At 51.9% G+C, this 24,955-nt stretch overlaps 1 protein-coding gene across 1 annotated transcript in view; it reads right to left on the reverse strand.

Annotated features, from left to right (window-relative positions):
* The window catches only part of DCHS1 (dachsous cadherin-related 1), a 36,588-nt gene extending 12,002 nt beyond the window's left edge, over window positions 1-24,586 (reverse strand). Inside the window, exons 1-6 of the mRNA XM_025266550.3 lie at window positions 24,437-24,586; window positions 8,128-10,038; window positions 2,084-2,272; window positions 1,761-1,992; window positions 1,415-1,651; window positions 66-1,091 (exon numbers count right to left, since the gene is read on the reverse strand). Coding sequence (XP_025122335.3) covers window positions 66-1,091; window positions 1,415-1,651; window positions 1,761-1,992; window positions 2,084-2,272; window positions 8,128-9,918 — 3,475 coding nt within the window. The 5' untranslated portion in view covers window positions 9,919-10,038; window positions 24,437-24,586. The remainder of the gene's footprint in view (window positions 1-65; window positions 1,092-1,414; window positions 1,652-1,760; window positions 1,993-2,083; window positions 2,273-8,127; window positions 10,039-24,436) is intronic.
* Between the last annotated feature and the right edge of the window lie 369 nt (window positions 24,587-24,955).

A 24,955-nucleotide genomic window follows, 5' to 3' on the forward strand; every position in this document is an offset into this window, starting at 1 on the left:
GTCTGGGTGTTCACCATTCCGAGGATGAGGCTATGGGATCTCAGATTTTGGGTCCCAGTGCTCACCAGTCTGGGGGTGGATGCGGAAGGCCTTGCTGTCTTCTGACAGCTGTCGCAGGCTGTAGGTCAGACGTCCATTGATTCCTGAATCTCGGTCAGTGGCAAAGACCCGACCCACGCTTGTCCCTGGGGGCTGGTTCTCAGCCACAGCCAGGAAGGTGGGCTCCTCAGACAAGCGGGGACTGTGGTCGTTCTGGTTGAGGATGCTGATCCTCACGGTGGCTGTGGCTGTCTGCTGCCCCAACTCAGCTTTGGATCCAGACACTGCCATTACTTTCAGTGTGTACAACTCCTGGGCCTCATGGTCCAGTGCTGCCCGCACCCACAGCCATCCACTCTGTGGTTCCAGGCCAAAGGGGCTACCTGGCCCATCTGCTGCAAGGTGGTAGGTGACAGGGCCCCCATCTGGTGCTCGAGCCTGCACTTGTAGGACTTGAGTTCCAGGAGTGGTGCCTGAGGGCAGGTCTACACGGTAGGTAGGGCTGTCGAAGTGGGGAGCCAGCCCACGGGTCCCCAAGTCCTGTACCACCACCCTCAGTCGAAAGTGGCTGGTGCGAGGTGGGGAGCCTCCATCCCGGGCTTCTAGCTCCAGTTCATGGGCTGGCCCCCCCGGAGGCCCCAGAGGTCCCATAAGCCGTATGTGGCCTGTGGTGGGGTCCACAGTGAAGGCCCCACCACCCCCAGCAAGCAGGGTAAAGGTGACTCGACTGTTAACTCCTGAGTCGGGGTCCAGAGCCCGCAGTGTATAGATGAGGGTCCCTGGGGCAGTGCTCGATGGCAGCAGCACTGTGTCTTCAGGCGCAGGGAAGGCAGGGGAGTTGTCGTTCACGTCGTCCAGCAGCACACGCACCCGAGCTACAGCGAAAGCCGGCGGCACTCCACTGCCTGCCCGCACCTCCAGCTCCAGCACTGGTCCCAGCAGCTCCCGGTCCAGAGGGCGAAGTGTCTGTAACAGTCCAGTGGCCCCATCTAGGGAGAAGAGTCCTCGGGGATCACCCCCTGATAGGGCGAGGGTCACAGGCCCCAAGCGACCTAGGGAAAAGAGAGCAGTCAGAAAAGAGATGGGGACACCTTCTAAGTTGGAGCCCAGACTCTGATCCCCAAAAGGGCTAGGTAGTGTCCACATCTGGGCCTTTCAAAGTGTTAGGGGAGAGGCAGGTGTTGGCAGAGAAGCTGGGTGGCACTAGGGTGATATTTGTGTACCTGGGGATGAAGCAGAGTGCCTGCACCACGCCCAAGGAGGTGGCGGACTAGAACCAGAGAGTTTTGTATTGGGACTGTCAGTGGTGTTATACCCGAGGCTTACATTGGGGTGTCTGGGTACGGCACCACGTGGATATAATGATAAGGGATACCTGGTGGATTGTGTGCCTGGACTGCGCCCACACTGGTGCCTGGTGCCACATCCTCTGGCACAGAAAAGACATACTGAAGCTGCTCAAATACTGGTGGTACAGGAGTTCCAGGCACAATGCTGATGTTGACTCGGGCACTGGGCTCCGCCTGCAGGCCACCTCCATCCCGAGCCCCAATCTCCAGCTGCACCATGGAACTGGCCCGTCTGGCCAAGGGCCAGGCTACTGTCAATAGTCCTGGGAGGAGGGACAGAAGTGGAGATGCATAAGGAAACAGAATATCACTGGAAGGGTTGGGGTGGAGGGCAGGTGGGGAGGCAAGCCCTGGGAATGGGAGGATCCTCACCTGAGTGCTCGTCCAAGGCAAAGAGCGGGGGGCTGTTGCCAGCCAGGATGTGGTAGGAGAGTCGCCCATGGGGTCCCTGATCAGGGTCATGGGCACGTACCCTCAGCACAGCTGTGCCTGGTGCACTCTGGGCGCTCAGACTGGCGGCATACTCCCGTGGATAAAACTGAGGTGGGTTGTCATTCTCGTCTGACACAAACACCTTCACATATACCATAGACTTGAGGCCTCCCTAGTAAGACGTGCAGCCATTAAGTCAGGTGGGTCTTGATTGGCCCTGCTGAGTGCCCTCCCCGCAACCTGCCCACAGTCTGCCCACTCACCCCGTCCACAGCTGTCACTGTGAAGTCAAAGCTTGAGGGCCCCTGATCGCGGTCCAGGGTCCGGGTCGTACACACGTCACCACTGTGGGCATCGATGCGGAACGGGGGAGACCCTGAGGTCCCAAGTCCGGCACCCAAGGAATAGGAGAGGAGGCCAAATGGGCCACTGTCTGCATCTGTGGCTGTCACCTGGGGAGAGGCTGGGGTGAGTGATGCCCCATCTTTTTGGCCAGAAAAGCCATAGTTAAGTATCAATTAGAAGGAGCAGACCCTCGGCCAGGTGGTGCCCAGAGTCTTTGGATGGTGCATACACAGAAGGGACTAGTAGGTTACGGGCTAAACTCTAAACCCAGCTCAGATCTCACCACTTGTGTTAGGTTCCTATGAGCCTCTGATCACAACTGATTTTTGTCAACTGATAGATATATAACTTTGTTTTATGTGTGTTTCTTTTTAAAGGCACCTTATTTAATATATATTGTTGGCTGACTAACACTGAACTCAGGGCTAATGGCACAACTCATATCTAAGTGAAACTGACGTGTATTTTCTCTATAAGGCACAGCACACCCTCTTGCTTTTAAGAACACAGACAGCACTTCAGCACTACAGTTGGGGACCATTCTAAACAGCAAAGTCACCAAACAGAAAGCACAAAAATGTGAAAAATGTGGTACCATATAGACCACGAAAAGGACCCTTGTTTACAACATAAGAGCTGAAACACGAAGGCAGGGCATTGCCTTGTTCGACCTCAGCTGGAATGTGCTCATCGAGAGACTTGAATTTTCCATCCTTCTGCACATGTCCGGGAATGACAGTGAAAACTCCATGAGTGTGGATTCAAGGGTTACAGAGAAATTTTAGACAGTTGGTGAATTCACAAATACAGAATCTGCAAATGGATGAAGACCAACTATATTTAAAAGGAAAATGCTAAGGGCTGTGACAGCAAGTTCCAGGTGGGTCACAACAAGTGAATAAACATCACCAAGTCTCAGAATCACTCCAAGCAGAGCACTGGCTGACCTACAGAGTTATTCAGACTGCTGTTATAGGCCTGCCCTTTATTGAGTTTGGTCATTAAGTGGGATCTGATTGATCGCTGGGCTGATGAGGGTCTGCTCTATGCATTTATGTATGTGGCTTATGCATCCTTCACATCCCTTCTTCTCTCGAGCCAATCTAACTGGAAATGAGAGACAGAGAACTGCAGGTCTATAGGACAATATTCAGGTCATTAAGTTCCAGGGGTTCTCCCAAACTAAGAAATAGGGAAAGGCTTTCCTGGTGACTTCTCGGACATCTCCCAGATTGGCTCAGGTAGGGTTTATGATTGGACACCAAAGTCAGGAGCCTCTGAACATTTCAGAGTCAGATCAGTGGGAAACCCCATTCCAAAAGCTTCAGAGCTTAAGACAGGGCCAGGCGCACAGTAGGTACTCTATGTAAATTTGTTCATTGAGTAAACAGACATTTGGATTGCCCTGCCTTACAACCAAAACTTCTCTCAAAGGAAGTTTTATAAATTGGGTGCACATTAGGCCCTCAAGAGTGGGTTAGCTGGTGCAGACTGCTGTGGCTGTGACAAAGTACTCTTTGTGGCTCTGAGGGCCTCAGGGTCATGACATGCTGTGGAAAGGAAGCTGGAGAGTTTCCCTTTCTCAGCCAGAAAATGTTGCTCAGAGAGAAGCCGAGCCAAGGACTTCTGATTGTTGCCCAGGCCCTTGACAGAAGTGATTTGTGCCATTGTTTACCCTCCTGAGAGACACTAAGACCTTGCCATGCTGAGCCCTGGAAACAGCTCCTGCTCCAACTCTTTACTGTGGCCATGGGCCCGGATATCCCAGGAGACAAACTTCCCCCCACATCCATCTGGTGGGCAGCAGCACAGCTGCGGCACCATCTCCAGAAGCTGTTAAAGACCTCTGCCCTCTGACTCGCTACAGGAAGAAAGCAATAAATAGTGGTCAAGGAGGTTGTCAGGAAGTGACCCCAAAAGGCACAGGGGCCAGTGAGTGGAAATGACCAAGGCAGAAGTGAGTTTTCTGGACTGTGCAGCCTCTGCTCAGAAGTTTCACTGCAAAGGCACAGCCTCCATTGTCAGCAGGCTCTCAGCCCCTCTTCACAGTCCAACCTTGGTCAGCTCCCTCTCCAGCTCTGCCTGAAAGCTGTAACTAACCTCACCTCTCTCCTCTTGTTTCCCCCACCTCCCCGGCCCCCAGCTCTCATCAAATTCATTAATGCAAGAAGGAAATAAAGACCTTCATGTGTAAACTCTCTAAAATTCCTACTAGACCACAAACTTACTGCATCTGCTCCATGCTGACTTCCTTCCCAGGAGTCTCTCCTGCTTCTCCTGCCACTGCTTCCCCACTGTCCAGCCTTCCTCCACCTTCCCTTACTCTGTCTGTTATACACTGTTGTTCCCTGGAACCTTTCCTTGGCATCTTCTTCTACACATTCTCTGAGTGCCTTCTCTTCCCCTGCTGTGGCTCTGATGATGATCTGTACTTTGACCCAGACCACTCCTCTGTGCTCCCAACTTGTACATCCAGATGCCTGCTCAACATCTCCACTTGGATGTCCCACAGGCACCTTAAATCCAACCTGTCCTAAACTAAACTCATGATCATTCCAACCTCTCTCTAATGATTCTTCCATCTACGCAGCTGCTCGAGCCAGAAATCTGTTCTTCCCTTTTCCTCTGCCGACATATCAATCAACTGGGGACCAAGTAAATCCTCATTATCCTTCTTATTTGTCTATTCCTCTCCATTACCATTATCGCTGTTCTGACTCAGGCCTGAGTTGTCTCTCCCCTGGGCTACTATAGTTCCCTTTTGATAGGTGTCTGACCCTCCAGTCTTGTCCTCTACACCAGGACTTCTCAACCTCTGCATGACTGACATTTTGGACCAAACATTTCTTTGTCGTGGTGCTGTCACGTGCATTTTAGAATGCTTGGCAGCATCTCTAGCTACTAAATGGGCTTCCCAGTTGGTGGTAAAGAATCTGCCTGTTAATGCAGGAGATGCAGGAGACGTGGCTTTGATCCCTGAGTCAGGAAGATCCCCTGGAGGAGGAAATGCAACCCACTCCAGTAATCTTGCCTAGAAAATCCCATGGACAGAGGAGCCTGGCAGGCTGCAGTCCAAGGGGTCACAGTCAGACACAACTGAGCAACTGAGCTTGCACGCATGCAATCCACTAGGTACTGATAAATCCCACCAGTTGTGACAACCAAAAATGTCTTTAGATGTTGACAAATGTCCCCTCCAGAGGGCAAAATCACCAGCTGTTGTGAACCACTGCTCTGCACTAACAAAAGCATCTTTTGAGAGAACAAATATGATCAAATTATTCCTCTACTCAAAAAGCTTCAATGTCTTCTAAATAAAAATACTCACACTCCTTGGCTTGGCTTCATTCCTCACTGTCTGGCCTCCTGCAGTGTCATCTCCCACTCTTTCATCTCACACCTTAAACTCCAGAGACACTGAGCCACTTGTAGGCCCTTGAACAAGTCAGACAGGTCAGGCTCTTGCTCTTCTCTCTGCATGTCACCTCTGTATGGAACCCTTCCCTTATCTGGTTCCCTCGTCAGCTCCTGCTTATCCTTTGTCTCAGCTCAAAGGTCCTTTCCTTTGGGAAAACATTCAAACTGCCCATCTGTAACTCATATATATCTCCATATGGAAGTTTCTTTTATTGCAGTAGAACTGTTTCTTTGCATATGAATCTCCCCTCTAAACTGTAAACTCCATGAATTAGGTAGCAGTTACTCAATCATTACTGTATTCTGTGTCCCTACTGACAGATATTCAAATGAATATTGAATGAATCAAATCTTAAGACTTCTTGTAAAGGTTATGAACACTCAGTAGTCAATTTCACCCCTGCTTCCCTATGATTACCACTAGTAAAAACTCCAGGAAACCACCTGGAGAGATGCCCTCTTGCTTCAGGCACTAGTGAGGAGGGAAGTTAGAAGCCACAGCCCACTGGTCTTGGGCCAAGAGGGAGAGTAAACACATGGGAGAGTGGGTGGAAGCTGGACAGCAGTAGGCAGGCAAGCACCCAGAGTCTGGCCAAATGGGAGGTCAGCCAGGTCCAGGCACTGGCCTGAAAGTCTAGGCAAACAGCAGCTTCTAGAAGATGATCAGGGGTCTTCTGAGACATAAACATTTCTTCCTAAGAGACCTCCCTGCCTCCAGTCTCCTCTCCTGCATCCATAATTCTGTGGGAGAGCCAAAGCAATCTTTCCAGAAGACATATCAGATTTGCCTAGAACCTCCCGTTGGTTCCCTGTGATTTTTAAAATAAAGTCAAAGCTGATGATCCGGTCCCTGTCTACTCTCTTGTCTCCCCATAACTCTCTCATCAGCACAGTTGAGGCCAACCTGAACAATGCTGCCCATAAACACATATCATGGTGTCCTGCAGCTTTTTCTGTGGGCTTGGAGTTCCTGTCCATACACCCCATATTATCCCTTTGGCAAAGTATCACCGCTTCTGCAAAGGTCTGCCTCTAGGCTTCCATAGTGCTTCATATGCCACCTGATGTATCACTAGCTACTGGTGTATCTCCTTGCCTAGACTGTGACCTGCCTGGGAACAAGACTGTCTCCTTTCCTTGTTCTCAGGACCCAGCACAGTGCCAGGCCTATAGTGCTAAGTTAAGTTTTCAATGTATTACTTACCATTTATCTAATCTATTTTCACCCTTAAAGCAAGTTAGCTTCCAAACAAACAAACAAACATAAAACATGAGATTTTCCTGGCGGGTCAGTGGTTAAGACTCCATGCTTCCACTGCATGGGACATGGGTTCAATCCCTGGTTGGGGAACTAAGAGCCCACATGCCACGTGGCACAGCCAAATAAAGCCCAACAACAACAAAAACAAACAAATAAAAAACCAAACAAAAACAATCTGTAGTGAGGAGGGAAGGATGAGGGGAACAGGATTTTTAGGGCAGTGAAACTACTCTCTATGTGTTATACTGTATGTCATTATATATGTCCATTATACACATACAATATACTTTTATCCAAACCCACAGAAGGTACAACACCAAGAGCAAACTCTAATGTAAGCTATGGACTTGGGTGATAATGATGGTTATGTAGATTCATCTGTTGCGGCAAATGTACCACTCTGGTGGGGGATGCTGACAGTGTGTGAGTCAGGGAAGGGGCATACGGAAAATCTACACCTTCCACTTAATAGTGCTATGAATCAAAAATTGCCTCCCAAACATAAAGTCTTAAACAAAGAAAAAACCATCTGATCCTGCCTTTTCTGGACCAAAGAAGTTCAGCGACCCTCTCTGCCTTCCAAGTAAAGTCCTAACCCCTCACAGCTTGGTGTCCAAGGACTTCTGCAATCTGGCTTTGGCCTGCCTTTCCAGTTGCATGCCTCGCCACCCATCTCCTCCAGGCCTGACTTGCAGGAAGTCTGTGGCTCCCTCAGCCTGTCCAGGGCTCCTGCCTCATCCTCTGAGAGGTCTTCCTGGACATTGGGATCTCACTGAATACTTCCTGTTCTCTCTCATCCCTGTGCCTGATCCCAAGACGCATTAGGGCTCAGCTCGAAGGGCATGGATGGGTATATCTGCCAGGACAGTCAAGCACTGATCTAGGATTGGAGGGCTCTGTAAATGCTGGCATCTCCCCTGAGGAACAGGAGCCACATGGGTGTGCAGAATCTCCATCTCTGCCCTTGCAGAACAGCTTTGAAACTTTAAAGAGTCCCCTCTCACCTCCTTACACCACAAGACACATTTCTCTATATCCAATCTTGATTCTCTCAACCCCTAGATCACCTGGCCCAGCTCCTGCACCCTGCTTTCTCATCTTCTCAGTAACCCTCACCCTCTGCACAGACTGTGCAGCTCACTAAATAAGATTGAACCCTCTGGCAAATGTCACCATCAACAGCTAGCACCTTCAAGTCTTGGTTCCTGCTCTGAGGTCCCCTGCGACCCTCTGATCCATTCCCGTCCACAGCACCACTCCACTGTGTGTTGGGGGCTTACCCACCTGCAGGAAGCAGGTTCCTGGCTGAGTGCCCTCAGGCAGCGAGGCATTGTAGAAAGTCCTCTGGAACTGCGGCTCGTTATCATTCACATCTTGCAAGACCACGCTCACTGTGGCAGAGGAGGAGAGAGGGGGCAAGCCCCCATCCGTGGCCACCACGATTAGCTGTGGCTGAGGTTCCAATTCGTAGTCCAGCAAAGCAGCTGTAGTGACAATGCCTGAGGCGGGGTCTATGGAGAACCAGCGGGTGTGGGCGCCTGGGGCCAGGCTGTAGGTGACCTGACCATTGGTGCCCTGGTCAGGATCCCGGGCTGTCACCCGCACCACGAAGCTGCCAGGCAGGGCAACCTCAGGCAGAGGCTCGGGTCGGTAGAGCTGGCGGTCAAAGGCAGGCGCATTGTCATTGACATCTGTGACGTGTAGCACAAAGGCAGCCTCAGCCCGCAGTGGGGGTGAGCCTGAGTCTGTGGCAGTAACTCGCAAGTTGTAGGCATCGCGCTCCTCCCGATCCAGCCGCCGAGCCACACACACCAGGTAGATGACGCTGTCCTGGGTGCTGAGCGCAAAGTGGCCCTCTCCACCCTCCAGGGACACGTTGACATGCGCAAAGTCACCATCATCTGGGTCTGACACAGAGATTCGAGCAACAAGCTGGCCCGGGGGGGCAGCCTCAGATACACGGGGGGAGCCATCTGCACTCAGGAAGATGACAGTCATGGAGGGCTGATTGTCATTGGCATCTCGCACATGCACGGTCACAAAGGCCGAGCCCAGCTCAGGGTGAGCCCCTCCATCCCGAGCCTGCACCACCAGTTCGTGGACCCGACGTTGCTCAAAGTCCAGCGGCCGCTCCAGCCGCAGCAGCCCCGTGTGTGCATCAATGGAGAAGGGTCCGTCACCCTCGCTCTGCCTCCGGTTGATCTCATAAGTTACAGCCCCATTGGCACCTGCATCGGCATCGGAGGCATACACCTGCAAGACAGGACTGCCGGGGGCCAGGCTTTCGGACACAGCAGCGTGGTAGCGGCTCTGATTGAAAGCTGGGGCATGGTCATTGATGTCTAGCAGTGTCACGTCCAGCAGGGCCTGGGCCCTCCGAGGGGGTGAACCACCGTCATAGGCCTCCAGTTGCAGCATGTAGTGTGAGCGGTTCTCTCGGTCCAGCTCTCCGGTAACTACCAGCTCAGGCACTGGGGCCCCATCTGGACCAGGGCGTGTCTCCAGCCGGAAGGTCTCACCAGCCCCATCACCAGACAGGGCATAGCCCTGGGTTCCCAGGCGGCCAGCGTCGGCATCACGAGCAGGCTCCAATGGGTAGCGGGTGCCAAGTGCTGTATGCTCTGGTATCTGCAGGACAGCCCGAGCCTGTGGGAAAGCCGGAGCATGGTCATTGATGTCAGCCACTCGCACGGTAACTTCCACAGTGGCACCGTCGGGAGTGACTGCAGTGAAGCGGTAGCGATCCCGCCGCTCGCGGTCCAAGACACGGGCTGTACGGACCACCCCACTGTGTTCATCGATGGCCAGGTCTGTGCCCACCCCGCTGCCCTCCTGGGCAGAGATGAAGTACATGGGAGGTGCTGCTGTGCCCGCTGGAAGCCCTGCACTGATGTCCCCGATCAGCGTGCCCGCTGGCTGCTCCTCATCAATCTGCAGGTCCAAGCTCCCAGCCTGACCCCAGGCACCTGGCGCCCCTGCCCCCAGGAGCAGCAGCATCAGCAATGACAGCAGGGGGAGGGGCCTGGGGATCTGCATGCCCGGGCACGAAGGTGCAGTGGCCCACTCCTTCTGCATGGCAGGGCCAGTCCAGCTGTGCCTTGGGATCCAGCTCCAGGCCAGGCTCCAGGAGCAGCTTGATCTCAGGTTTTGGATCAGGTCCAACTTGGACCCTGGCTCCAGCTCACTCTCTCTGACCTGGGAGAAAATTAGAAGGAAATCAGTCATGATGGGGGAGGAATCAACATTCCAGGGAGGCTGGGGTCCAGGCCACATCAGGACTGAAGTGTGTTCAACTCCCCACAGGGCCCTCATGCTGCCTCAAACCATCTTGGGCCCAGGAAGCTCCTCAGGATCCACCGTAGCCTTTAACTGAAAGGTCCTATCCATCCTGATTCCTGCCCCCCGCTCCCCCGCCCCCACCCCCCCCCCCCCCAATCTCCCAGCAGATTGTTTTATTCCTATTGTTCAGGTCTGAATGCCTTCAGATTCCCTTCTTTCCATCTCTAGACTTAAACATGTGGCCAGTTCTTTCTCATTTTTCTTCTCATTCAGGACTAATACCTCAATAACCATGTGCTTGGCAATGTCATCTGAACCTCAACATTTTCCTCTCTGCCAGTCTTCTATTAACATTTAAATATGCTTAAGTCTCTCTCTCCCTTCCTCTCTCTCTGTCTCTTTTTCCCTCTCCCCCATACACACACACACACACACACACACACACACACCCCTTTGGCTCCACTTCCCTCTCTACTCTCTTCAACAAGAGATTGAGTACCTGCTATGTGGAGAAACTGAAGACATACCAGTGAATAAAGAAAACAGTCCAGGAACTGGACAAGTAATTAGCAGTGTGGTGTGGGCCTCGAGGGAGAGGTGCAGGGAGCTGTGAGAGCAAGGCGGGGCTGATCACAGTAAGGAGTCAGCGAGTGCTTCTCCGAGGAAACAGCATTCAAGTCAGGATCTACTTAATGTAGGTGTTAGCTAGACAACGGTGGGAAGAGAAGGGGAACAGAGAATGAGAGAAGACTCAGAAGAAGGAACAGAAAGAGAGGCTTAGAGTCTACTGTCAAGAAAGGGCTGAGAGTGTCTGGGGGTGGGTAGGGCGTGTGTGTGCGGTATAGAGTGCCGAGGCAGAAGGGATGAAATGGGGCAGGGGGTCAGAGGCCATACTGATGATCTGAACTTTATGCTGAGGACAAATGGAAGCCATGAAAGCATTCTAAGAGAGGGTACTGCAATATGACTTACATCTTGTGAAAATCACCGCTGCTGCCCCTTTGTAAACACAGGATCACACAGATGGGGAAGTTATCTTAGGACAGCCCTCACGACACATCAGGCCAGGGTGTGGCTCTGATGGAGTCTTGGATGACTGTCAGCAATGAACATGGGGAGAAGTGGATAGCTCTGCGGGAGGTTTAGCAGGTAGAATGGCCAGGACTTGACGACGGCTTGAAGGCAGAGAATGAGGAGTGGGAAGAGTCAAGGATGATGGGCAAATTTCTGGCCCGAACCATTAGCTGAACACAGGCATCCTTAACTGGCCAAAGAGAGAGAAAAAAATCCAGGGAAGGCTGGTGCCAACAATGCTAAGGGAGACAGCATTTAAAATACTGCTGATATTCAAGGAGAAGGAGGCCTAAAGTCCCAGGAAGGCCTTTAGTGACTGAGTGAGGGCAGAATCAGTGGAGAAAGGTTTGCTCGCTTCTGCCAGTTCCTCACTTCTCACACCCTCCTCTGTCTATGCAGAGAGGCTTCCTCTCCCGTGACACTGCTTTCACTAAGCTTCCAACCATCACTACACTCTGCATCCAATGGACACTTTTTCATCTTGTTGCATCATTCTGGAATACTGAATCACTGATCCCTGGCTTCTTGAAGCCTAGCCCTCTTGGCTTCACATGGTGACACCCCACCTCTTGCTTCCACTGTGCTTCTATGTCCACTCTTCAGTCTCCTGGGCAAGTTCTTCCTCTGCCCTTAAAAACTGGTGCCCCTCAGGATTCAGTCCAGGGCCGCACATTTTCCCACTTTTCACACTGCCTCGGTGATCTTATCCCCTCCCATGCCTTCAATTAAAAATGTTTATCAGTCATTTTATTTTCTTTGTTGTTCAGTTGCTCAGTTGTGTCTGACTCATTGTGACCCCATGGACTGCAGCACTCCAGGCTTCCTTGTCCTTTACTATCTCCTGGAGTTTGCTCAAACTCATGTTCATTCAGTTGGTGATGCTATCTAACCATCTTATCCTTCTGCCCTCAATCTTTCCCAGCATCAGGATCTTTTCCAATGAGTTGGCTCTTTGCATCAAATGGTCAAAGTATTGGAGCTTCAGCTTTAGTATTGATCATTTTATGTCTATTTGCTGATGACTTTGCAATCTCCAGCTCTGGAGAGTGCTGGAGACACGTAACCCCTCAGAAAACGGACTCCCTTACAAGGTATTCCTAACCTTCACCTCAACCTGATTTTCTTCCTCCCTTCCCTTTCCTGCGAACAGCATCACCACTCAGAAACTCTCCTTGCTTTCCTTGCTCTTCTTCAGTCAAAACCTGACTATCTCAGTGAGACACTATCTCAAGCCTGCACTTTCCTGTTTTCACACTGCTGCTGTCCAGGTCCAAGCACTGTCATCCCTCCTTTCGATTCCTTCCACAGTCCTTTATCCTCCCTGTGCCTCCTGGATTGGACCCCTTAATCCACGTCCTCCTCACTGGAGCTATCCTCACAACTCTCGCCAAACCACCCCTGACAAAAGGTTTCCACTGGTTCACCGCTGCTGATGGCAGAAAACTGCTGCCCACTCTGGATAAAAAGAAAGCAGATGCATACACCCAAACTGTGTCTGCAGTTTTAAGGGTTCATGGACACTAAGTATAGAATGTCTATTCACATGACAAAGCCCAACCCCCTTAATACACCTTCCTGACTTGAGCCCCGCCATCTCTCCACTGTGCCTCACATTCACTTTCCCCCACTGCAGCCTGCGTTCCTACACTAAACCCCTCAACTGTTCCCCCCACAACTTCTTGCCTTGTATGAACAATGCTCTCGTCCTGAGATATCCTTTAAAGGTCCTGTCCAACTGGCCGTCTCCTGCTCGAACTTCAAGATGCTGTCTTCTGTGGATGTTTCTATGCTATCTCCTTGACCTCCCTGCAGTGCCTACTGTGTAGCCTACTGGGCTCTCACTGCTTTGGATGCACACTGACAACAGACTGCATAGCAGCCCTGTTTTGCTCATGTGTCTGCCCGATTCTCCTCTCCTGCCACACTCAATCAGAAGATCCCTAAGGGCAGCAGCTTGAGGGTCTTAGTCTCAGGTTCTCCAGCACTTGGTAGAGGTATCGTGAGAGCAGGCAATCAGTGCAGAATGCATGGCCAGAATCTCATAACTGCACACCACCACCTTCACCTACTGACAGAAGGGGAAATGTCACTGGACATGCCAACTCGGTCACACATGGATGCACGTGAGCCTGTGCCCCAAGGCACCACGGTCAGATGTGTGGCCACAGAAGTGGCTACTGAAGTGTGTCCTTTGGTCTTTCGAGATTTGCTCTGCTCTAGGACTTCCTGTCCTCCCCAGGGATAAGAATTTCTGACCCTCTACTTATACTTCCAACCCCATCTCTCCCACCTGTGTGAAGCAATGAAAAGAGCTGGGACCCCGAAGTTTGAGTCCAGTCTGAATGTTATTTTCCTAATCCATATAGCGGCCATGGTAATGCCTACTATCTGCGGTTTTGTGAAAATTACAGGTGATGGAAATGGGAGCCCAGAGTTGGGCACTTTGTAGGTGCTCTCACCTGGGTTCCCAGCACCATCCCTGATGAGGGATGAAGCCTCATCCTGGCTTCAGAGTTGGAGGGCTCACTAAGACCCCTCTTCCCAGAGGTCAAGTCTGCAAAGCCTAAGGAGCTGCCACATGGAATAACAGATCAGAGGAATTGAGAACAAGAAGGGCAGAGTAAACACAGGCCTGACCAGAGAGGGGAGAGGCTCGATGTACAGAGGTGGTACAGCGGCCAGGGTCGGGGATCTAGGCCTCGAGACTAGGGTAAGGGTCAAGGGTTAGGAACGGGTCCTGTTCATTTAATCAGTCAGTGCAGAGAAAGCAGGGTGGGCAGAGAAGATAATGGACAGTGAGGTCAATGTACTTCTTACATTCTATATTAGGGTTCTCTGCACCCAGAGACAGAATGTCAGCTGTTCGAGGGCCAGGACTGTATCTTAATCACCATTTTGTGTAGCACAGGGCATGGCACATGATCAGCACATTTTCTGAATGAAAAGATGCATGAATGGTGTGAGTTAACTCTCAGGTGAGTGATCAGCCTTGAGGAGGCATCCAGGCCCAGGCAGATGTCCCTTCTCCCAAGTCGTGCAGACCTTGGTGCCCTCCTGGTGCCATCCTGGGTCCCTGTCCAGTGCAAACTCCTGCATACACCCTCACAGTGGACGCACAAAGGTGCCTCCTCATGAAGTCACAGGCCCACACATAGCCAGGCACACAGATGCACAGACTCGAGTACGGGCAGACTGGCACACTCCATACACACACTCACATAGACAGAGGCTACTCTTACATATACAGAGATACCCTTCCTCACACATACAGAGAAGCAGGTTATCACTCACACACACGCATTCATTCACCTGGAACCTTCCTCCACTATCCACACATGCAGGCACACGTACAGACACACACAGGCATGCTTTTGTCCACATAGACACATACACACAGAAAGACACTTTCCCATAGGCCTCACGTAGACAAGCAGGCACACACATACACACACACACACACACACTCACACACACCCTTCCTCTCATGGACACAGACAGACCACATTCACCCCTGTGCAGACTCTCACTGGCAGACCCACCCACACGCCGGCACGCTCTCACACACGCTGCCGGGGCACTCGTGGTCAGCTCTGCGGCTGCAGCTGTGACCTTGAGGTCCCTGAGGCCTGTCTGGACTGTGCCTCATCACTTCCTGCTCCAGGGCTTCCAGCTCCAAACTCGAACTCCAGACTCTCTCCCGAGACTGTCTCATCCTCTCTCCAACCCTCTTCTCAGCACCATCTCCCCATCTGTCCAGGGTTTCTCACTGCTTCTTCCCCAAGACTTGCTCCTCCTCCCTGTTCCTGTCTCTTTCCCTCTCCAGGTCTGTCCCACCCCTTCCCCCAGATCTGGTCTAAACCATCCATCTTGTCTGTTTTCCCAGTCTGTCCTGCCTCCTACCCAGATCTGTCTTCTTTCTCCCCCTAGACTGGTCACAGTGCTTCCCCCGCCCAGATCTCCTTGCTACATGCCCTTGCCCCGTCCCGGGCCTATTACTCTGTCCTCTGGCTCCATCCTGCTCTCCCCCTCTAGCCCCACATCTGGGCCTCTGGAACCACAGCTGGTTCTCATTAGGAGGGGGAGGGGCAAGACTGTTCATTGGGGCCTGCAATGTGATGTCAATCCACACCCCCCCGCCCTTCCAACACACACACACAGCCTGTGTGTCTACAGGACCTGGGAGCAGGGGGAACATGGGAGAGGAAAGAGGTGGGCTGTGGGGGAGTCGCAGGGGGACCATAAGGGAAGGGTGCTCCAGGAGGAAGCAGAGGAGTGGCCTGAGGTGCAGAGGGGAAGCAGGCTTGGGGAGCTGGCACCTCACAGGCCTCCTCCCTCAACTTCCTGTCCCAGGGCCAGGAAGGGGCAGGGACCAGAAAGACAACAGGGTGAGGAGGGGGCTGCAAAAGGCAGAATGGCCCAGAAGTGGAGGAAGAAGAGGGTAGTCTTGGGCAAACAGAGGTGGAGGTACAGGGCCAGGCATAAAGGAGAAAGGAAGAGAGGCGAGAGTTCTCACAGGGGATGACTGGGAGCAAGACTCGGGGAGAGTGAGTGTGTGTCGGCAAAGGAAAGAGTGAGGAGTTCACACAGAAAGGGGAGGCAAGTCAGAGAAGGGAACAGCTGGGCTGGAGTGAGGGGGGGCATAAATAAAGGAAGGAGTTAGGGCTGGGGAGCGGGTGTGGGGAGCAGAAAAGAGGAAAGGAGGAGTGAGGACAGGAGGAAGAGGAGAAGGCTGACAAGCTGGCTCCCCTGAATGTCCCCTGGACAACCTCATGGATGGGCAGCTGGGCAGTGCCCGGGCCTGGCTCTGTCCCTCCCGAGGACTGGTTCCCATTAGGCACCTCAGGGAGAGGCTGGGACGGATGTGAGCAGAGAAGGCAGAAGGAAAATTTCTTTTCTGAGCTGTTAGTGTGCTGGCAATTCATAGACGGTGCCTTATTTAATCATCTTAATCATCCTAACAGCCCGGGTCAGGGAGGCGTCCCACCTTTCAGTGAGGAAACGGGCTGGGAGTGAAACAACTGTCCTGAGTTAACATACCCTTTTCTTTTTTTTTTTAATAAAACATTTATTTATTTAACGATTACTAATCTAGTTGTGGACTGTACCCACTCCAGTTGCATGGCTTCTCCCTCCCCCTGAAAAGTTACTCTTCAGAATTAGGTTCTTATCATTTCTAGTATGTCTTTATCACTTCACTGACTTTAAAGTTATCCATTTTATTTCTCTATTTCTTGTGGTTATCTTTAAAGTTTTATCATCTAGACTTAGCTTACCAAAACCTAAAGAGTGATTATTTTTGCCCTTCTTTTGACATAGCCTTGATCTTATCCCAGGAGTATGCACTCCACATTGCCTGAGATTCATGGAGAAGGGAAAGATGGAGCGAGGCAGAAATTACAGGGGAGCTGAAGGGAGAGACCTAGCAAGACAATGGAGACCTGGAGAAGAGGACCCACGGGAGGAGGGGCACCAAGGATAAGGTGTTTGCAGCCCAGGCCAGTAGCAGTGGGACAGAGGAGACACAGAAGAAAAATGTGAGGAGGTGAGGTTGACAAGACTTGGTCACCGACCCTTCAGGAAGGGTGAGGGAATAGAAGAGCTCTAGGCTGACTCCAGTTGGTGCTGGTCTGATGACTAATGTGGGGCCATTAGGATACCACAGAGGAGAGCTATTTTGGGGGTGCCTGTTGGGGTCTTCTCATGGGGATGTCCCTCACACAGTTAGATTTGCAGGTATGGAGCTGAGGAGAGAGGTCTGTTTGGAGATATGGATTTGGACCAACCAAGGAGTAACTGAGAGCCATGGGTGCGGAGACCCATCAGCTAGGATATGTGGAGAGAAAAAAGAGACTAGGACAGAAACCTGGGGAAGAGTACATTCAAGGGGCAGCCAAGGAGAGCTTGATTCTTCTTGGAGAACAAAGAGGAGGCCATATCTCAGAAGTTAAGGAGATAGCATTTCAACAAGGATGGAGGGGTCAGTAGAGTCCAATGCTGCTGAGAGGCCAAGTAAGACGAAGACTGAGAAATGACCATTGGTTTTAGCAGTAATAAGGTCATAGTGATCTTGGGGAGAATCATTTCAGGAGACTCCTAAGGGAGCAAGCCTCCTGCAATGGGAAACGACAGGGAATGAATGAACTAGCCATACACAAGATGTCAGCATAGATTCATCCTTCAACATGTGCTTACTGCACACCTCGAAAAGAGAGGCAATGTGTCATGGTGAGGAAGGACGGGACAATGCCGAAGACTGGACTTGGGCCAAACCAACTCTGGGATTTCTCTCCAGCTTCTCACTTGCTAGTTATGTAACCTTTAGTGAACCATTTAAATGTTCAGTGCTTCCATTTATAAAATAGGAACAATAATAACACTACAGTGTACTTGCAGTTAGAATAGTGTGTGGCATACAGTAGGCATTTTATAAGTGCACAAGCACGAGCTATTACTACAGTGGTTAAGAAGATGGGCTCTGCTGAGTCAAATTCAGACTCTGCCACTTATGGTGTAATCCTGGGAAAATTGTTTAATCTTTCTAGGCCTGAGTTTTCTCTTTTGTAAAATGGGGATCAAAGTGCCTGCTTTATATATTTGATAGGGGAGTTAAATGAAAGAATGGCACAAAAAACTTAGCATGGTGGCCTGCACACAGTGAAGGCTCAATGAATGTCTGCTGCTACTGTGTGCCAGACATTCACAATAACCCTAGGGTAAGTGTTATTCTACAGGTGAGGAGACAAAAACTCAGAGCAGGTAGCAGAGGATTATCTGGAACACAGCTCCAACAGACTCCAAAGTTAGTGCTTTCTCATCTACAACATTGCTTCTCTGCTGGAGGACCTGGAGCAGCCTGATAAAGGGTCATGGAAGTGGCCAGGCAACCAAACAGGGAAGGTGCCTGAGGAGAACTCTGGGTAGGAGAGTAATTCCAGTGTGCACACAAGGTGGATCAGAGGTGATCAGTGACAAGGCAGTTACGAGTCTAGGCTGAGGGTCAGGTGGGCGTGAGGTCAGGTGGTGAGAGGGGAAATGACCAGAGGAGGCTTGGAGGTTTCTAGAAGACGAAGGGAAAAATAGGAGGGATGGGTCTAGCGCATTCATTGACACATCTGTTCAGTTAGTATCTATTAAAGACCTACAATGTGCCAAACACCATACTAAGCAGTAGAGACATAGCAGTACCTGGACAGACCACATCCCTGCCTTCATGGCGTTCACAGGTTGGGAGGCTTGGACAGGGATGGGCAGGGCAGGGTGAGGGAGCGAGGGGTGGTGGGATGAGCAGCAAGAGCCTGGTCTTAAGGTCTAACTCTCACAAGGAGAGTCCAGGCTACACAGGAGGCCGGTGAGAAGGCAGAGAAGTTGGAGATGTAGAGGGAAGAACGAGTTTGGGGAAATGAGACGTTGAGAAGAAGAGTAGTGGAGGGACTGAGATTGTGGAAGTAAAACAAACTAAATTAAGAGTCGAACATTTAATAGCTGTTTTCTTTCTCAATCCTCAAAACAACTCTACTGTTACCTCCATATTCAACTGAGGAAAGGGAAGCTCAGAGAAGCTAAGGTGATCCAGGTGACAAATGGTGTGACTGGAAGGTGTGAAGTATAGCCCTCCTTTCCTCTTTCCTTTCCTCCTTCCTTTCCTCCCTCCTCACCAAGAATATGAGAGTGTGTTCCAGGCTCTGAGAAGAAATAGCTCCCTCCATTGAGCAATTTAGACAGAAAAACATAAACAACAGGCCTGGGGGTTCTAGGTGGACTGCCAGGAAGAGATGCCCTCTCAAAGGGGACAGAGGAACTGAGAAACCCCTCCTAAGTGGCAGAGGCTTAAATGCCCAGAAGGAAGAGGATTACCCGGAGCTGAAGGGAGGGGCAGGCAGCAGGAACCCAGGAAGGCGATGGGATCCAATAGCTTGAACCCATCAGAGGGGCTTTTGCTTGCAGGTGCCAGGGCATCAGAAAGTCTGATCTTACTTCTGTTACTACTGACGGAAAAAAAGAGGAAGAGGGCACAAGTATCTGGGAACCTGATACGGGAAGGGTCTGGGTGCCAGGAACAGGAGGGCACAGCGTGGTATGTGTGAGGGGTCTGTTAGCAGAAGGGGCAACCTGTGACACCTACTAGGAAGGGGGCCTGGTGGAGTAGAACAGATGGAGCAGAAACGAGGTCCTGTGGCCTGATAGCATGTCACAGCTTCCTCAGCTTCCACTCCCTCCAAGAACCCCAACAACCACATGGTCCAACAGATTTGGATCTGCAAATTTCTGGTGTTTATTAGATATTTGGCAGCTGAATGAAAGAGAAATAAAGTACAGACTGGGGGAGAGGAAGAGGATCCAGGAAAAGAGAAGCCCAGGTGAAAGAGAAAGAAGAGGAGAGTGTAGTGGGAGGAAGGACAACTTGTGGGGGAGGGGACTGGAAACATCTCTACTGGGTAAGTGGGCATGTGTGGAAATGACTCTATTGTTGGGCAGCTGAGACCAGGAGTCAGTCTTCTGAAGAGTGAATGAGAGTGAGGGAGGAGCTGTGAGGTGCCTCATTCACTCATTTGTTCATTGCCAAGCGTCTATAGAGGAACCTGGGGGATGTGAAGATGAATAACATGCAACCTTGCCATTAAGGACACCCCAGCCCAGGCAGAGAGAGAAAAAGCAAAGAGGCAACGACAACAGTGAGGCAAGAGGATTCCAAGCTGGTCTGGCGGTCAGGAGAGGGAGAGCTTGAGAAGAGAGCTGAGGATGGGAAGGGGTCAGCCAGGAGACAAAGGGAGTAAAGGGCTTTTCAGGCAGAGAGCAGTATGTCTAAAGGGCCAGAAGCATGGAAGAATGCAGAGTCTTTGGAGAATGACAAGGAATTCAGTATGGCTGGGACTTGCAATGTGAGGGAACTATGGAAACAGGACAGGCTATGAGGCTGGGGAGGCTGGGGGAAGTCTGATCGTGACAGATCTCTGAAGCCTCACTGATGTAGAAATTTCACCCAAGATAGTGTAAGGATACTAAAGAACGCAAGCAGGGAATGCTATGGCTGGATTTGCATTTTACGGAAAAGATTGGATTGGAAGAGGGAAGAGCAGACTAGAAGTAAACTTGTCTAGGGAGACAAGTTAGGAGGCTCTTGCTGTAATTCATGTGAAAATATGGTGAGATGGAGGCAGTAGCTGAGCCCATGGATAAAAGGGGATGGCACATCAGAGAAAGCTGGGAAGGAAGGAGAACCAAGAGGTTCTAGGTTATAGGACATGTAGAGAAGAGAGTGGCTACAGTTAATTTCTGGCTTTGTAGCTTGTTGACTGAGTGGAGACGGTGGTTTTGGGGAGGAAGGAAAGATAAGCTCAGGTATGGGACATCTTAGGGGACTCTATAGTATGGGCTCAGTAGTAAAAATCCAAAAGGAAGCAAGTCTGCAGGTCTGGGTGTCTGAAGAGAGATCTGGAAGAGTTATTTGGGAGTCATCAGCTTACTCAGATGATAACTAAAGCCCTGGAAATGAATGCGATAGATCACCCAGAGGGGTGTATACAGTGAGATAAGAAGGTCCAAGTCAGACCTCTAAGAAATCGTACCACTTAGGGGTCACTCAATCACACATAGCATGCATGCATGCTCAGTCCCTCAGTCATGTCCAGTCTTTGAGACCTCATGGACTGTCGCCTGCCAGGCTCCTCTGTCCATGGGATCTTCCAGGTAATAATACTGAAGCGGTTTGCCATTTTCTCCTCCAGGGGATCTTCCTGACTCAGGGATCAAACCAGTATCTTCTGTGTCTCCTGTATTGGCAGGCAGATTCTTTACCACTAGCGCCACTTGGGAAGCCCTAGGTGCCACCCAAAGGAGCCCCCAAAGTAGACAGAGAAGGAACAGTCAGGAGGTGTTTTGAGAGAGGGATGCACAGATCCCACCCTACTGTATCATCATCTGTTTATTTGCCTGTCTCCTTTGCCGAGGGTAGGAACAGTGTCTTCCATCATCATATTCCCAGCACCTAGCAGTGTGGTTGGGACACGAGAGCTCATCAAATGTTGACAGAATAAAATAGTGGTTCAAAAGGCATAAGACATGAATGATTCAAAGAGGAAATAACAGTCAACAATGTTGGACCCTTCCAAGAGGTCAAGCAGTTGAGGACTTTTGAAAAAAGCCCCTAATTTGGCAAACAAGAAGTCATGTTATCTTAGGGAGAGCAGTTACATAGATGGGGCAGGAATAAATGGGAAGTCAGGAGGTGGGAACAGTTCGGTGCAGAAGAGCTTTTCACAAAACACGGCAGTGAAGCAAAGCGAGAGAGTGTCTTAGATAGTCAGGTATTTCAGAATGCAGGAAAGTAGGAGAGCCTGGAGGCTCTTCATGTGCTCATAGGAGGAATGAGTGCACAGGGAGAAACCAGACACATGGATAAGACTCAAGAGTACTTCGTTGAGTGAGGTCTCCCCTGAGGCTGAAGTGGATGGGATCTGCAACAGTCGAGGGAATTCAAACTGGATGGCCTCAACTTTCCGAGTGGCCGACAGACCAGGTCTGTCTGTTGTGTCTGCTCTTCCTTCCTTCTTCCCTCTCCTTCAGCCCCCGTATCCATTCTGTCACTGAGTCCTTCTGACCCCTCTGCTTAAAGTATTCTTGAAGCTACCTACTATCTCGACCTCTACTGCCATTCTTCCAGTTCAGCCCAGCATTATCCCCTCCTGGGTTCCTACAACAGCCAGCTATCCCCTTCCTTTCAGATGCCTCCCTGTAGTCTCCACACTGCTGTCAGAGTGGTCTCTGTAAGACAAATCTGATCATATCACACCACAGCTTCAAATGATTCGGTGACTTTCAATTATCCCCGGGTTCGGGAAGCACTCATGTGACCTAGAAGAAGCGCACAACCTAACTAACCCTTCCTCACCTCTCCCAGACTCTCTGACCTACCCTCACGTCGTGCTATCAGTGCCAGGCTCATTGGATTGCTTTCCCCCTCAGACATACAATACTTTCTTAATGTGGGTTTTCCAGTGCTGCTCCATTGGTTTGGCATACTCTCCACACGCTCCACCTCACCGCCACCTCTCCTTTGCTTGGTAGCCTCTTACTTATCTATCAAGCATAAGCTTCAATGCCACTTCCTTCCCAAACCCTCTTCTAGTTCCCCTTCAAGGGCTCAGGTTGGCCTGCTACGTGCTGCCACATCACCGTGCTCAGCCCATGGCCTGTAAGCTCCATAAGGGCAAGGACCACGTCTATTTTGCTCACCCTTGTAATGCTAGCGCCTATCACACTGCTTGGCACATAGTAGGTGCTTAATAGGTGTTTGCAGAATAAATGATCCAGTGGGTTGACTAATTAATCTGCTGAAGACAATGAGGGATGTAAGGTGAAGGGATGTAAAAAACTAGAAAATATTTCATCTATTTGTTTATTTATGGAGGGCCCAGTTGAGGGTGCAATTTATAGAAGCATGAATTTATAGAAGCATCACTTGGTGTGGTTGGGAAATGATTCCAGCTGGGTTGAGACTTTGTGGGACGGGTGGTCTAAAGACAATAACAACGGAACAGAGTGGTCAAAGAGTGGGTGAAGTGATGGTCTTGGACATATAAACTGGAAGGAGAGTATAAAGCAGAAAGAGAAGATTAGGAAAAAGCAAAAAGGTTAAGGGCAAGAGATCACTGTGAGGTTGAAGGGTAAGTGGAATGGGAGTGAGGGCCTCAGGGAGCTCAAAGGACTCAGGAGGCTGTGGGCAGAGTGGAATGCAGGTACAGAATTTCAGAGACAGACCAGTTGCACTGAGTGGTCCTGGGAGAGGAGATGGCAATAGGAGCTGAAGAACTCAAGACTGTGAGGCTGCACTTGGAGGGACACTTAGAACCATGGCAGGGTGCAGGGTGAGGGAAAAACTGATCTAAGTCCCCAAGTTTTCAAGGAACCAGAGGGTAACCCTGGGAGGTCTATGGGTGAGAAGCCTTGGTGTGAGCATCATAAGTTAATGGGAGTTTATTCAGCAGTTGGGACTGCTCAGTCTGTGGCATGTGCATGACACCTAAAAGTGTTTCTTATGGGATGTACAAAAAGGTGTTGGTAAGAGTGACTGCAACACAGCATCCTGTTACTGTCAGGTCTCTGAGACACCTGCTATGTACAGACAGCCCTGAAGTACAACCTAGATGTTGGTGGGCTGTGACAGGTTCCCGGTGGATGCATGTTGCTCCGGCAGTGTCTCAGGAAAGGTGCTGGCAGCAACCGTGTCTCTCTTGCTGTGTGCTGGCTTTGACAGAGTCCTATGGGAATGTGTTGGCTGCACCATTTCTGCTGTGGGTGTGCACTGTTCTCAGAGCACCTTCTGTAAACGTATGTTGGCTCTGTCAGTGCTTCTGAGGGGCATGTGATGGCTGTGAAGGCATCTCTTGTGGATGTGTGCTGCCTGTGACCGTGTCCCCTGTGGGTATTTGAGGAGTTGACATTAGCAACAATATTTTTCTGGCCTATGACCCCGTGGCTGCGGGCCCAGCCCACGCCACACTGAGTTCATTGTGTTTCTGGACCTCCCCTTCCCCACCCCCTCCACGTGGGCCGAGGCTGGTGGTGACCTCCCTCTGTCCCCTGTGTGGGATTCTGATCTAGGCATCCTGGTCCCAAACTCAACACAGTCTGGGTGACAGGCTTCCAGCTTGGGCTTGGCCTGTCTCTTCCATGTTTCTCTTTACTTCTCCCCCCTCAGTTTCTTTGTCTCAGTTTGTCTGTCACACACCCATCCTCCACATTCTGACACATGGCTCCCACAGAGGCGGGCAACACACACACATACACACACACACCACACACCCACACTCCCTCACAAGGACTCGCTCACCAGACACACACTCACTCTGACCCACACCCCATCATAGTGACACGCACGTACACATGGCCAGACACATACACGCAGACACACAACTTCCCAGTGACACGCACTGACTCACACTAGGCGATGCACTCGCGCTCACACTCACACTCGGAGGAGCACACACACACCCTGCCCACACCCCCGGCACACTCACGCCGCCACACACCCGACGCAATGACACACGCAGCACAAAGACCCCCAGCCCTGCCCCCACGTTCACGTTCACGCTAGCCCTCGTCCCGCAGGCCCAGGCCCCCCCTCCCCCATTGTCTCCGGCTCAGAACAAAGCCCCCGGCTCGGTCGCCGCCACCGCCGCCCGGGAGAGGCCGGCGGGCCGGCGGGCGCGGCCGGACGGGCCGGGCAGCCGCGGGCACTAACCTCCGCGCCGCGCGGGCTCCCTCGCCCGGTCCTGGGGCGCCGTCCGGCGCGGTCAGCCCCCCGGGCAGCGCCCGCCCGTGCGGGGCCTGGGGCTGCGCATCGTCCGCCGCCGCTGTCTCTCAGTCCGCGAGCAGCTCCGGGCGACCGGCCGTCGGTCCGCGCGCCCCCGCCCGTCGATCGGTCCGTCCGCCGCCGCCGCCGCCGCCGCCGCCGGGGCGCCGCCTCCTCCACAGCCGCCCCGCGGAGGATGCGAGATTCGCCGCCGCGGCCCCGCGCCCCCTCCCCTCCCCTCCCCCGCCCTCTGCGCGGTAACCCGAACCCCCGCCCCTCCGCCCGCGAGCCCCCGCCTCCGCCCCCACTCGCTCTCCGCGCCGCGGCCCCCCCAGCCCGTCCTCCCTCCGCCCCTCGACTTCCCGGCCCCATCCCCGGCCGGATCCGGCCCCAGCGCCGCCCCGCGTCCCCGCTCCCTTCCCTTCTCCCGGTCCAAGCGCCCGGTCCCCCTTCCCCGTCCCGTTCTCC

This window comes from Bubalus bubalis, chromosome 16 (assembly GCF_019923935.1).
Source record: "Bubalus bubalis isolate 160015118507 breed Murrah chromosome 16, NDDB_SH_1, whole genome shotgun sequence".
NCBI lineage: Eukaryota > Metazoa > Chordata > Mammalia > Artiodactyla > Bovidae > Bubalus > Bubalus bubalis.